The sequence below is a fragment of the Nylanderia fulva genome, unplaced genomic scaffold (assembly GCF_048542155.1).
Source record: "Nylanderia fulva isolate GAGA-0341 unplaced genomic scaffold, ASM4854215v1 Scaffold1, whole genome shotgun sequence".
Classification (NCBI taxonomy): domain Eukaryota; kingdom Metazoa; phylum Arthropoda; class Insecta; order Hymenoptera; family Formicidae; genus Nylanderia; species Nylanderia fulva.
In genome coordinates, this window is record NW_028189192.1 from 7,348,325 (window position 1) to 7,361,910 (window position 13,586).

General features: G+C 29.4%; 1 protein-coding gene across 6 annotated transcripts in view; it reads right to left on the reverse strand.

Annotated features, from left to right (window-relative positions):
- CCAP-R (Crustacean cardioactive peptide receptor) overlaps positions 1-13,586 on the reverse strand; it is a 59,723-nt gene that overhangs the window by 42,597 nt on the left and 3,540 nt on the right. For 2 of the 6 annotated variants that reach the window (XM_085480964.1, XM_085480984.1), the window contains exons 2-3: positions 10,073-10,181; positions 8,457-9,035 (exon numbers count right to left, since the gene is read on the reverse strand). In XM_085480964.1, coding sequence (XP_085337090.1) covers positions 8,457-8,642 — 186 coding nt within the window. In that variant the 5' untranslated portion in view covers positions 8,643-9,035; positions 10,073-10,181. The remainder of the gene's footprint in view (positions 1-8,456; positions 9,036-10,072; positions 10,182-13,586) is intronic. The other 4 variants (XM_085480979.1, XM_085480972.1, XM_085480975.1 and 1 more) reach the window with 2 other exon arrangements.

Here is a 13,586-nt window from a genome sequence, read left to right on the forward strand (position 1 = left end):
AAAAGAGTAAACGTCGTCGTCCGACTGCATAATTAATGTTCTAGATTAATTATCTCAATGATTATCTCAGCTAGTTTGGGTTTGCGAATTGGAAACAATCACTTTGTCAAAATTATAACAATAAATGAAGAAATGAAATGACGAATGCTAAGACATTGTATATATTATTAGTACAATTAATCAATAATAATAAATTTTTATTTTTTAAATAAAATTGTAACTTTTCTTGTTAAAAAGTCATCTTAAAGACTAATATCAAAAACTTGTTTTTATTTCATTTATTATTTATTATCTGCATGATTGCAGAGAAACATGTTTTTCCTGATTTTATCGAAAAATTGTGCATTATTTTAAATACACTTGAACAAAAAAGTTTTAATAATTTACATTTAATTAATTATTTTTTTAAATCTATATTTTTTATTATCCTATTATTTTTTTAAATATAAAATTTTTTCATGATATGTCTTTCCGTATTGACATATTTTGAGTTTATGTAATGGTAAAAAGATCGATAATTTATAATTCTTAATTCAATTTTCCGTAAATTTATGTACATATTATGTTATATCTATATGTCATACTGGAATTTTACATTCAATGAAATTATATTCAAACATGAGACAACAAATTATGTTATGTTGGCAATAAAAAATTAAAGTACTGAAAAAGAGAGCGATAAAATAAATGTTTTATTGCCATATTTCATCAAATCAATTTTATTTACTATAAGCATATCAATTTTATATAATATTATATCTATTGCATATTCCAAGTCTACAATAAAGTTTTATTAGACATTTTGTATATTAAACATTCTTTAATAAAAAAATATTATATATCTAATTACATTTTAGAATTTATACAGTATTTAAAAATTTCTGGCAAAATAAAATATCTTTGTAAAATTTATATTTTACTTATATTATAATAATTTATTAAATTTTGATTTAATTTTGGTTTAATTAAACATCTAATGGTAAAATATTTAATAATAAAAATTCTAAAATTACGGGAAAATTGAGTTTGTTTAGAACCATCAGCTAATATACTATTTGCGAAAATTTATAATAAATAATAATTTTTGAAGTAAACAAAATTGATGTGATGTTGCAAAATTCAAATATGCATATGTAGTGTAACAAATACTTTTTGATGTGCAATTATAATTGTAAAGAGAATGTTATAATGTGCTTTTTTATTCTCATCAGTGTTGAAATAATAGTCATATGCACATGTATCGGTTTATAAACATATAATGTGCAAGCGATAAAAATTAGCATCACGCGTGGCTTACATTATCGCGATAAATCTGACTCAGCCTCTTCTGTTTTTTATCATTTATTTTGTTTCCCCTGAATCGTTTGCATTTAAATTATGAAGCATATAATCTGATAATGGTATCGCATACGTAACAATATCAGTATAAATTTGTATCTACAAGTACACATTAATGAACACAAATTAAATACTTAAATCAAGTCAATCATGTTGATATATACAAAACAATTACAAGACAATTGATATGTATATTTATTACACATTTTATTTTTGTTACTTTTTCAAATTTTATTTATTAAAATTATTTAATTAAAATACTAATTAAATTATTATTTAAAATAGTATGTTGAATTATAGTTTTTGTGTGCAAATATGAATAAAATTTTTAGAAAATAGAAAACTAAGTGAGAAACTTTACGGTAAATATTTTTTCACAATATGATTTTAACTTTAAGTTGATATTTGCATTTTACATTAATTAATTACATACCGAGAATGTCAAAGTATCATGAGATATAAATCAAATGTAATTTTTTAAAAATTATATAACATTTATATAATGTTTCATTAATTATTTGAAATAAATCTAAAGCTTTTTATCTGTATACTTTTATATATTCAATTATGTGTGTGACACACATATCTTTTTTGAGAAATAACAATATCAATATCTTCAAAGGGATGAAATTGTGGACAAACGGTAAATTGTTTCCATAAAGCTTTCAAGGCTTCGACTAGAGAGAGAAAGAGAGAGAACGAAAAGCACAATCTCAAATTGTAATGACTTGCATTGACACTTAATTAAAAGGTACAGCGTCCGGGTCATAATTAATCTCATCGTCTGAACAAGCTGGGTATCGAACAAAGGAAAATATAGAAGCGGAGAGACAAGCATGCTGTTCAAGAGAATGACATGTTCTGTCCATGTGTAATTGCGGTTTAAATCGGTCGACAACTTATATAAACTCTGTATGCAATGGATATTTGCATTGTTTCGATTTAATTTCTGCGAGAATTGTTCATATCATTCCTATTGTACGAATACGAATTAAGAGAATCAGAGAGATATTGCATTATTGTAATCGAAATATTGATTCAATCTGAACATTTTTACCATGATTAACAAAAAACTTGTTATCTTGAGCAAAAAATAAAATTATGGTAAACTAAAAGATATCCATATCAATTATTTTGTAATTGTTTTGTTAACAGCAACGTAATTGACTTGATTTGAGTATTTAATTTGTGTTCAAGCATTAATTATATCTTAAATGAAAACTGTGCGCATAAATAAATATTCTAAATGTTTGACTAAGAATTTAATGATTAAACGTAGATAAATTCCATTCGCATCGGAGAGTAAAATTTAGACAGATTATCGGATATTATTTTATGTCGCAATAAAAAAAAATGGTCTTGTCAAAGAGATCAGATTCACTTATCAACTGATCACTTCGCAAATCAACAGAATCTTTTCCTTCGATACGCATATGTCGTCACAGAGATTGAATTGCGAGAAATGCTCTAATCACTCTGACGAAAAACGAATGGCCAGCCGCCTGTAAAAAGTTGCGTAAATCACGACCTTGGCATCGAGTTTATCGAATAATCGGAATGCGGGGGTTTAGCCGATTTACACGACGGAGAGAATCCACGCGATATCCCCGGACCGTCGCGGAAATATACGGCCGTGAAAATAACTTTCTTCGCGGGGCGGACACGCGCGATACGTGCCAAGTCGTACATCTACCGTAAAATTTATCAAGGGAACGAGCCGGCACGGCTCTAATGGGAACATGATTTTTACGAGGCTCTTTTTCACGACGCGCCAGCGCGACGCGACGCGCGCAACTTGTTACGCGACCGTTCCGCCTGCAATTACACACGACGGCTACAACCGCGGAATGTCGTAGCTTTTTCTCCACGGCATCGATTAAGAAGAAATTTCACTTACGCGTCTTGAATCCACGCGTCATTGAGTAACCGTCCGTTTTTGCCTTTTTTTCGGCCAACTTTTACGAAACAACCTCGATCTTACACATCGTTCGCGCGAAAGAGAAACCTCGAATTTTTAAATACGCGCCCAAGGGAAAAAGACATTCCGATTTTATCTCTGGAATGATAACGTCGAATAATTGCCAACTCACCTGTTGTACATAGTGTCCTACATAAGAGACACAAAAAACCGATATTTTTCCTCTCTTGATGACAGCGCATAACTTTTAAAATACATCATTATTTTAATATAATTTTTTATATTTAAAAAAAAGTTTAATTATATTTTTTTAGGATTAAGATAATTTAGTGTGCTGCAAATGCATTATTTTTATACAAAACAGGACATAAAAAACATTCAAACGTTTTTCACGCGCGTATCAAATATATTTTCAATTAACAAGCTTACAAAAATTGGTTTCGATTTCAGACTGTCAGGATCGTGCGAACGTGAAACGTCATTGAGTTTCTTGTATATATATTTTGTTTTGTTTTTTGTGAAATCGATAAATTCAATCAACCGATATCGACAAACCGCGGTAACAAACGAGACGATGTCGCGTCAGCTAATTGCATCCGCCGTCAAGACATCTCTAACTGAAGACAGAGTTTCGTCTTTGACAAGCCGAAACTTTCACGAGAAAGCTGTCTCGCGGAAACTCCATTGCCCTTTTTATCATATATTCCCTTGCCGCTTTTATATAGCTCGAGAGATGTTTTTCGTGTGCGAAATAATTTGAGGGACTGAGCATTGGTGCATCACTTTCTCTCTCAGGTTCGTAAAATGAAGCCTTTGGCAACGTTTTATTAACGTCGCGCGATTAAGTTATATTCCGTGTTATTACACATATTTTTTTACACGGTTACCTTATATTTTCGTATAATGGTCGTCTGGCATCATATAAGAAGTATATGATGGCTCGTAACATTCAATCAGACTTGTGAAGGGAATATACTGGCTTTTACGAGCACAAGTTATGCGCGAATGAGAAAACTTTCGTTATAACCCTGGATTACGTGAGAGTGGAAAATCGTCCTTTGGGCTCGCAATGTTACATTTGTGTGGAATATCTTCCTATGACTTCTCGTTTTATGTTGAAGTATTTTTACTTCGTAACTTTCTTTAGTAGCGATCTTATTGCGCTCGATATATCAACTCTCGAGGGGAAATCTTTATAATTCAGCATTCAGTAATCTTGATTTGTAAACAATTGATAATATATGTAGATATATTCCAATTAATTTTAAAAATGAGATGCTTTAACATAATTAAGCTTTTATCGGTGCATGATATCAAAGAGAAAAATTGTGTCGATGTTCAGTAAAACCTTGAAAAATGTAGGAAATGCTCGTAATTGCGGTTTCAGCAGAGAACGGGACACAGTATTGTTTCGTAACGTGGTACAGATGCGTCGAATAAGCTCAATTCATGCACAGCTGCATACATACAATGTACCGGCAGTAATGTAGTTAAATTCGTACACGTTTGCGAGAGAAGCTAGATAAGCGTAAATTGGATGTCCAGCGAGAGACAATGCTAGGAGACTGGTACCAAGCAATTGCAAATTCTTTGATCAATTTCCGGGCTCACAATTTCCAAATGTCCTTATTTCTTTTGGAAATTAAAAATCATAAAGATTATATGGTAAATCTCAAATTTTATTAAAAAATAATTTGCCAGCAATTATATGAGCGATGAGACTGTCAAAGTAAAATTTTTGAAAATTAAAATTTTTATTCAAGTAAAATTAAACCAAGTAAATTAAACCAAGAATATAAGACTTTTGTTTGAAGTAAAATTTACTTGAAGTTTGAACAAATAAATTTTTGCGTTCTCTAAAACTCGATTCGCAAAAGTATATGGACATTTTCAAATGGTATTATTCTGCATCTAAAGAACTATTGTTGCATTAATTTTTATTCGGAAAAAATTCGATTTGTCATGAATCTGCAAATAAAACAGAAACGTGGAAGAAATAAAAATGGGTTGGCATTAATGAAATAGAAATACAAATATTAGCTAAGATCGAATAGAAAGGTATGCAAGGAATGGTAAACTGCGTGAAACACTTGTTTAAACACAATTTCATAGCTGCAATTAGAAATTTTCGATGCGATTATATAGACGAAATCTATATTTTAATATGCAATCATTGTTGACATTACGTCACTTTTTTAGTTCGGAGGATGTCACAGGCAACTGTGCAGGGAGAAAAAGAATAGAAAGATGGGAAAAGAATTGTTTTCATTGTCTCAGTCGTTTCGTGGCAGCTTAATTTTATCGGACGCCTGTTTCCAACATCACGCGTCAATGACCCTCTCTTTCTCTCTCTTTTTCCATCCGTTTTCAAGCTCTTTTTCTCTCGCGGCTTCAGCTCGAGGCGCATTCCTAGTAAAAATAAGCGAGTTCCTCTGGCATGGTTTCTGCAATCGCGAGAGGAGAATACGCGAGAGAAGGGAACCTTCGTCGTCATCGTCGTTGTGTAGTTTTAATACTCGCGATGCAACCGTCTAGACTTCAGAGTACGCGCGATTGTAAGAAGACGCGAATAATCAAACCAATGTGAAAAGAATCTTATGACCGAGGACCATACTTTTGTGTGTGTATATATATTAGAATTTAAAAACGTCCATCATTTAAAAATATATTATCAGTTTTTTTTATATTTGTGACATACTGCTTAAGTCTCATCCTCAATTTTTTATCGAATACATTAATTTGTTGGATGCAAAATAATAGAAAATAAGATGGAAAATGATATATAGAAAAGAATATATATGTTTCACTGAATATAAAAATAGTACGATTTTATTATTGAATGTAAAAAAATTTCCAAGAAATTTAATATAAAGTTTGATATCAATAAGTTTTTCCGATAATTGTTTATTGATTATTTCTCATAACAATTCTTCGTTCTTTATTTTGCAAATTTAATTTGAAAGAAATTTTCAGTTCTTTGATACATTATACAGAAATATAATATTGTGTATTATTCTTTATAAAGTAATAAATATTTCTTTTTTAAATTCTATGATCGATTTAAGTTGAGCCGAGCTGTGTTGATTTAATTATAATTTAGTTTATAATTTCTATTTTTTTACCTTTTTTTTGATAAGATCTCAATAAGGACGATACAGATAAGTTTTCGAATTGAGGCTTAAAAACGAACAGGTTATTGATGCACCACGTATGAAGTGCATAAGTATGATGACTTTTTCCTGTCGTCTAAATTTATCTCATCGATATGGAAAACGCGATCTGCGTGGACGATGACGGTAGCAGACCTGCGAGTAATAAGTTACCGTAGATCGGGGTTACTTTGATCCGGAGCACGATCGTTGTTGATGAGATTTACTGCTGGCATTTTATGCACTTTCCTCTCTCCTTCTTGAAAGCGACAGCGCGTTGCTCCGAGTAGTTGTTTCCATCATAAATTGACAAGCGAGAAGAAAATTACGTGTATAATTGCCGAGAATTTTCATTATTTGTTTTCGAAAATTATTTTTCATATAATTTTAAAAATTATATGTTATAAAATATTTTCTTATAGAATTTTCTTACATATAAGTATCATCACAAATTTAGGAATGGCTTGCTGTCATATTGTTTTAAACTTACTTTCGAGTAACGAAAGTTACGCGATATACAATTTTCGCATATAATTTTTCTAATTTAATTTTTATATTTTTAAAATCTAACTCTAAATCCGCACTGTTGCAGATTCAATGGTTATTACTTATTATTAAGAGTTATGCTGCCACATCGCTGTCATATCATCTGTTTTTCTTTCCCAGTGAAAGATGCAGACGAGCGCGAACAAAGTTGAGATATTTTTGCTCACACATACAGTTTTGATAATAAAAGCGATGTATGTTCCAATAGCGCTAAAAAAAGAATAAATCGAATATTTGCGTGATTAATATAATGCAATTTTGCATGACCATGCATTACAAGAAAATACGCGAAAATAAGAAGTATTAACGTTGGAGGTTCTTTATTATACTTTCTTAAAAAATGCTAAAATAAAATGCATTTTTATCTGCACAAGTTCTGGAGCGCGTGATAAAAAAGCACGCTAAATGCGAAATTCTATTTCAAATTATGAATTCTTGTTACGCAATGCACGCGATGATTGTTAAAGAGAAAAACCATTTTGTTCTCATGTGTATCTTGAATAGAGTACAATAATGGAATGTATGCAACATGATTCGAAATTCAGTTTCAATTAGTAATTTTCCAATATTCATTTTGTCATATTTGCACATTCAAAATTTGAAAATCTTTCAAATATAGAAAGCAAATTTTTTCTGTACGCGATAATATTACATCACACGACAATATTACATCACACGATAATATCGTTACACTATGGACATGAACGATTTTATTTGAAACAAAAATTGTGATTGAAAATTAACGCACAATTGTATTTTATTATATTATTCTTTTCTTATCGTATTGAACCGCTAAATAGTGATTTTTACTTCTACTGTATAATGTTCGTTGTTTTACCAAAAAATATGCACCAAATTTATTGGAATATATATATATATATATATATATGTATATATATACAGTTTTTTTTAAATTCGATAACAATACTCATGTTTCAAACAATTTTGTTGCATAAATTCAGTCTGAAATTAACTTGTTTATGTCAGTATTTTGCGTATTTAAATATGTATAATTTGAAATAATAGTTTTAATCAGCATATAATATTAATAACACATTTTAAATTATTTACTTCTGTTATTATAACAAAAATAAGAAATAGAACTGCAAATAAAAAAAAATTAAATAAAGAAAGGTTTAAATATATTAGTAATTCTGTACACACACACCCATATATTAATTGAGAATATATATTATATATTAGTAATCGAAAAATAAATAATTATAAAAATATTTTAAATATACACACACATATATATATATATATATATATATATATATATATATAAAATATAAATTTTATAAATTTGCGGAATAATAAATATTTATTCAAAGTTTCTATATTCCATGTTTTTGTTGTACAGAATGTTTTTACGCAACAATTTAACTATTCAAAAATGACAGCTGTACCAAAAATTACACGTCAAGCGCGATATTTGTGTCCATATTGTTTCTCATAGTTTGCATGAAATGCAAATGCGAGATTGTAGTAGATCTTTTACTCACCTCGTAGAAGTAAAACGAATCAATCTCCTCCGTTCCATTAATGTCTAACTTCGTGCCATTGGTGTCTTCTAGTAATGTTTCGTAGAGTCCGTCGGTGATGTTCCTCAATCTTCGACCGGCCGTCTGATTATAATCGCCTATATTCCCTTGATTCGCGTCTCCGTACATGTTCGTACCAATTGACATCCACTGTTCAGGTTTTCGCTTTGCGAGCTTGCCATGAAATAGTCATAATTTCGATTAACTTCATGTCCATTAACGACACGATTCTTTCACTCCGCGAAAAATCGCTGTTTTCGTAATAGTTTTGCTTTCTCTGCGCTTGTCGCAAGTTATCCCAGGACGAAGCGATTACAAGAGCATAGAAAGAGTTCTACCATGTCCTGTTTTTGTTATTTCGCGATTCACTCGATGCACCAAGAATAATCCAACAACTCGATTGAAATATGTTCGAAACAACGAGAAATATCCTTGGGTCCCATCACTATTAATGTACGAATGAAGAATTATGATTTGTTGGAAAATACAGAATTTGCATCACACTTGTTTACACGCGACTGTGTTCATTAGAATTGAGCTCTGCAGTTTCGAAAGAAAATAATTCGCTATGAGACATCAATTTGCAAGAGATTGCAAGTTCAGATTATTAAACACTTTTAACAATTGATTCGCAACCACAATATTTCATAGTTTTTTGGTATTAAACGTTAGCAAAGTTAATTTTTCTAATAAACAGAATGTATTCAAAAAGATTTATTTAAAAATGGAACGATTTATATTATTTTAATTTTAACTTTGCTATTTTAATGATAGTACATTTCATTTAACTTAGCTTCTATAAGAGTTGAACTTGTTTTCAAACAATATGTTTAAAATATGTATTATAAGATTATATTTTATTATAAATTGAAGTTTATTTTTTTTTGCTTTAAAAATTAAAATTGCAAGAAGAATAAATCTTTATTGAGTGCGTTCTTTAAACGTTTTTTAAGATATAATTTTAATATTCTAAAAAATATGAGTGTGTAAGTTATATTCAGAGATATCACATACATCCGTAACAAATATTCCTTGAAAAAAAAACAGTGAAATAAAAAAACATTAAAAGTTTATTACATAATTTGCAAGTAACTTGACTAACTTATTTTTTTTAACATTTGCTATTTAAATAATATATTATTTTATCGTTCATCATCTAGAATCTGAAGTTTCGTGACATATTATGAAAGTTAAATATTATTAGATTTATTATTATATTTTAATATTTCTTTCTCACAAGAACATTGCGCAAATTAAAAATGCCTTTAACTGCAACAAATACAATTTATAAAATTAACGCCTAAAATGTAGGTATCGTTCTTTATACGTTAATGTGATGTACCAAAAATGGTATAATTTTATCAAACATCGTATATAACAATTTGGTATCGTATTAGGAGTCGCTTAAGCTAACAATAAATATAGATTTTATAATTATATGAACTGACAATGAGTTAAAACAGCCTTGAAGAGGTCAAACGACAAGCGAGTTGCTAATTGCACTGATCGTATCGTCGATCTCACGAAAGTAACGGCCAAGAAAAATAGATAAATGAGTTGATATTACGAAAACTTACGCTCGAGTCGTTTCGTTGTTCGCCAAGAGCATTACGATATTTTTCCACTCCAGAAATCCTCCACATAGAAGAATTATGAGTCCGATTTTCACTTCCGAGTCGTTGGATACTACTTAACGGAAAATCCGACTCATTTGTACTTCATTGAGAAATGTCACAATCATTCTCGTTTGCTCGTGAACGTTTCGATTCGGTTTTCTCTCAATAATTTTGTCATAATTTCATTCTTTTGTCATGAGTTAATAAATTAACATTTCCACGGAGAGTGGGATAAACAATTATGTTTCGTTATTAGATGTAATAAGCAGTGAACAATCTCATCATTTCTCTAAATCTTAGAATAAACTGTCATAAAATAAACTTTATTCCATACATAAAAAATAGTAATATGTAGAATGACATTTCATATATATTTCACATAAAAATGCATAAAAATGCATATATGTATATTGTCATATTTAGTAAAGAGTTTTATGAATGGTAATATAAGCGTTATCTGACTATTTTTAATAATATTAGAATTGTGTTAAAAAAGAGTTTGGAAATATATGTAAATTAAGATATATATAAATATTAAAAAATTTACATATAAACTAACTTACATATGACATATTATGCAGACAAACTAAACAACGTTTGAAAAATAAATTTATTATAGCAGATTGAGCCGATATTTTTTAAATATATTCTATATATATATATATATATATATATATTCTATATATTCTTCGCAGCACCGATTTAATTTAGTGATTTCGGCGACTAGTGTGACATTTCACGTCGGGAAAGTATTAAAGTATCGAGCCATTGCGTGTAGTTGACTACTAATTAATGAAAAATCTCTCTCACGCGATGAATATTTTATATTCTCGAAACAGATCTCTCTAAAGAACATTTATTTTTAGTGACCAACCGTTTGTTTTGATTATCTGTTCGTACTTAGTTTTAGAGCGCCATGTGATACGTATCGTACATTTCCGGAATACATTAATGCGCGCGTGTTAACATCGTTCGGCGTCGTAGAAAAACAAAGAAAGAAAAAGAGATTAGCGTAAATTGAAATTTTTCGGTTCGTTTTAACGCGCTCTTATTTCAATGGCATTTAAATTGTGTGGAAAAATTGAAAATAAAGTTTTGTTGACTAAGCCTTTTTAAACGATATCGTCTATGTGCGTAACAACTTTTAGCTTTCAATTGTAATTAAAATTACTAGGATTTGCAATTCATATTTATCTGTCAAATTAACAAAATAATTAAAATTGTAATTCAAAATAAATTTTTATTAAAAATGTTATAAAATTTTCTTTATTTCATTGTATAAATATATCTAAAAAAAGTGCCTTCAAAGAACTCGATAATGACAAAACGTTACGTTAATTGTACTGTTAATATATTATAAAAGGCCATTATCGTTTAAAGGCCATTATCATTTAAAGGCCATTATAGTCGTTTAATTATAAAGGACAAATAGACCGTTTAGTTAAAAGACAAAGTTTATTCTAGCATTTAACGAATAAAGGAAATTCTGTTAAATAAAGAAGAAATTACATATTATAAGTAATGATTGAATCAAACTATTTTGTGAGTCAAAGATTAATTGCAATATGAACATGCACATATTTATCATGTTTTCATACCGTGTGCATCAGCATAAAATGGCAATTACGTTAGAAGGAAGTTTGGAGAAGTTTCTGAGAAGATATACATTGAAAATCATGTTCGCGTTTCCTAAGACAAAGCATTGAACGCATATATGAAGCAAGAGTCTGTCCATTACGCTTTTCACTATCTCTTTAAGGATAAGACAGGGTAATTTTCTGATAGCACAAGCCTGTTGCATAGTTCTCTCTTTTTTTCATTTTTGTATTATTTTAAAACAAGTCGAGTCGCACAGCAAAAATAAAAATTATTATTTATTAAAACTTTCGTGTTTAATATGACTTTTATGGGTGTTAATAATTTGTAAAAACGTTTGAAATACAATTCGGAAGGATATGACAGTTAAATCTAGAAAATGAAGCCATGATACGCGAGCTCTCAAGTGAATCGAGATGGAAAACGCGCGTTTGAATGGAGATACTGACAGCGAATTTTGTCAAAAATTTACCCGAGAGAGGAGCGAACAGAGATCTATTCCATGCACGCGCGCGGTTGAAAAATTGCTATTAATCCGTGCGAGAACCACTATGTCACACTTAACGTAGCCTGTATATCTCATTCACGATTGCGTTCTTTTATACAACAGCTGTGTATATATTTTATATACATAGATACAAATATGTGATCGTATTGATAATATACATATTTATATACTTTTATTGTTCGCAAGAGACAATAAAAAGTAAATATATATTATTTTCTTATCAGTTTACATTATTTCCATTATTTACATTTATTACATTTTGGCAAAATGTAAAATTATATATGAAAAATGAGTCTCTAACAGATTTAATAGAAAAAAACAGGACTAAAAAATTCTACATTCTTGAAGAAATGAAATTCTACTCCAACATTAATATCTTTATAAACTATATTTGTGTGTGTGTATAAATCGCAATTAAATTTTAGACAAATTGCCACTGTCACAAATAAACATAGAGATCAATTTTGAGTTTGCTACGTCAAAATCTAAATTTCGCTGGAAACTATGATATTAAACTATGTACTGAACTATACCGATTTCAGTTCCTTTCCTACTCAAGTTGCAACAGTATGTTGACCGAGTGATTAGTTTTAATCGTTCAACGAGTATTGAACTAACTGTATTTCATCAAACATAGTTTTGCTGACTTACGTTATATCTAATATCAAAGGTAAATGTTTACAACACGTCTACATTTATTTCGATTTGCTATCAAATAGTTTGACAAATTGCACTTCGATAAGTAATGTGTAGTATGTATATCATTGTATTATCTCCGAGCTTTATACATACATTCAGGTTCTATAAACATTCTGTTTCTAGTTCTACGACTTAATTTATAAATTGTATTTGTCTTTGAGATGACTATTTGATAATGAACGATTCAATAGTAATTTTTGCCACATTCTATGAAAAATTCTCTACGTACAAATTTATTTTATAAACACTATCAACGTACAAAATCATATCATCGTATCATCATGTAGTTTTTATTATTATATAGTTTAAAATTTGTAAGATTTTATAAACATGATGTACTGTTAATGTTAGCTATAATGTGAAATTACATGCAATCAAAAACAAGATCTTGCAAATTATGTTTATTCGCTTGAATGTATGAATTAATATATCATATTTTTTTTTTATAATATAAACTGAGATTGCCTTTAATCAAATCTAAAAAAAAATAATGTCTTTTAAAACATAGTTTGATAGCACAAATAATACTGAATCTGATTAACATATTTCAATAAAGTAAAATCAACGTCCGGCAACATGACTTATGGACATGGTATAGGCGTGCTTTTAAGTAATCACATGAATTGATTTATGTAAAACAAAATTATCTGATCATTATTGCGTGGATAGAGG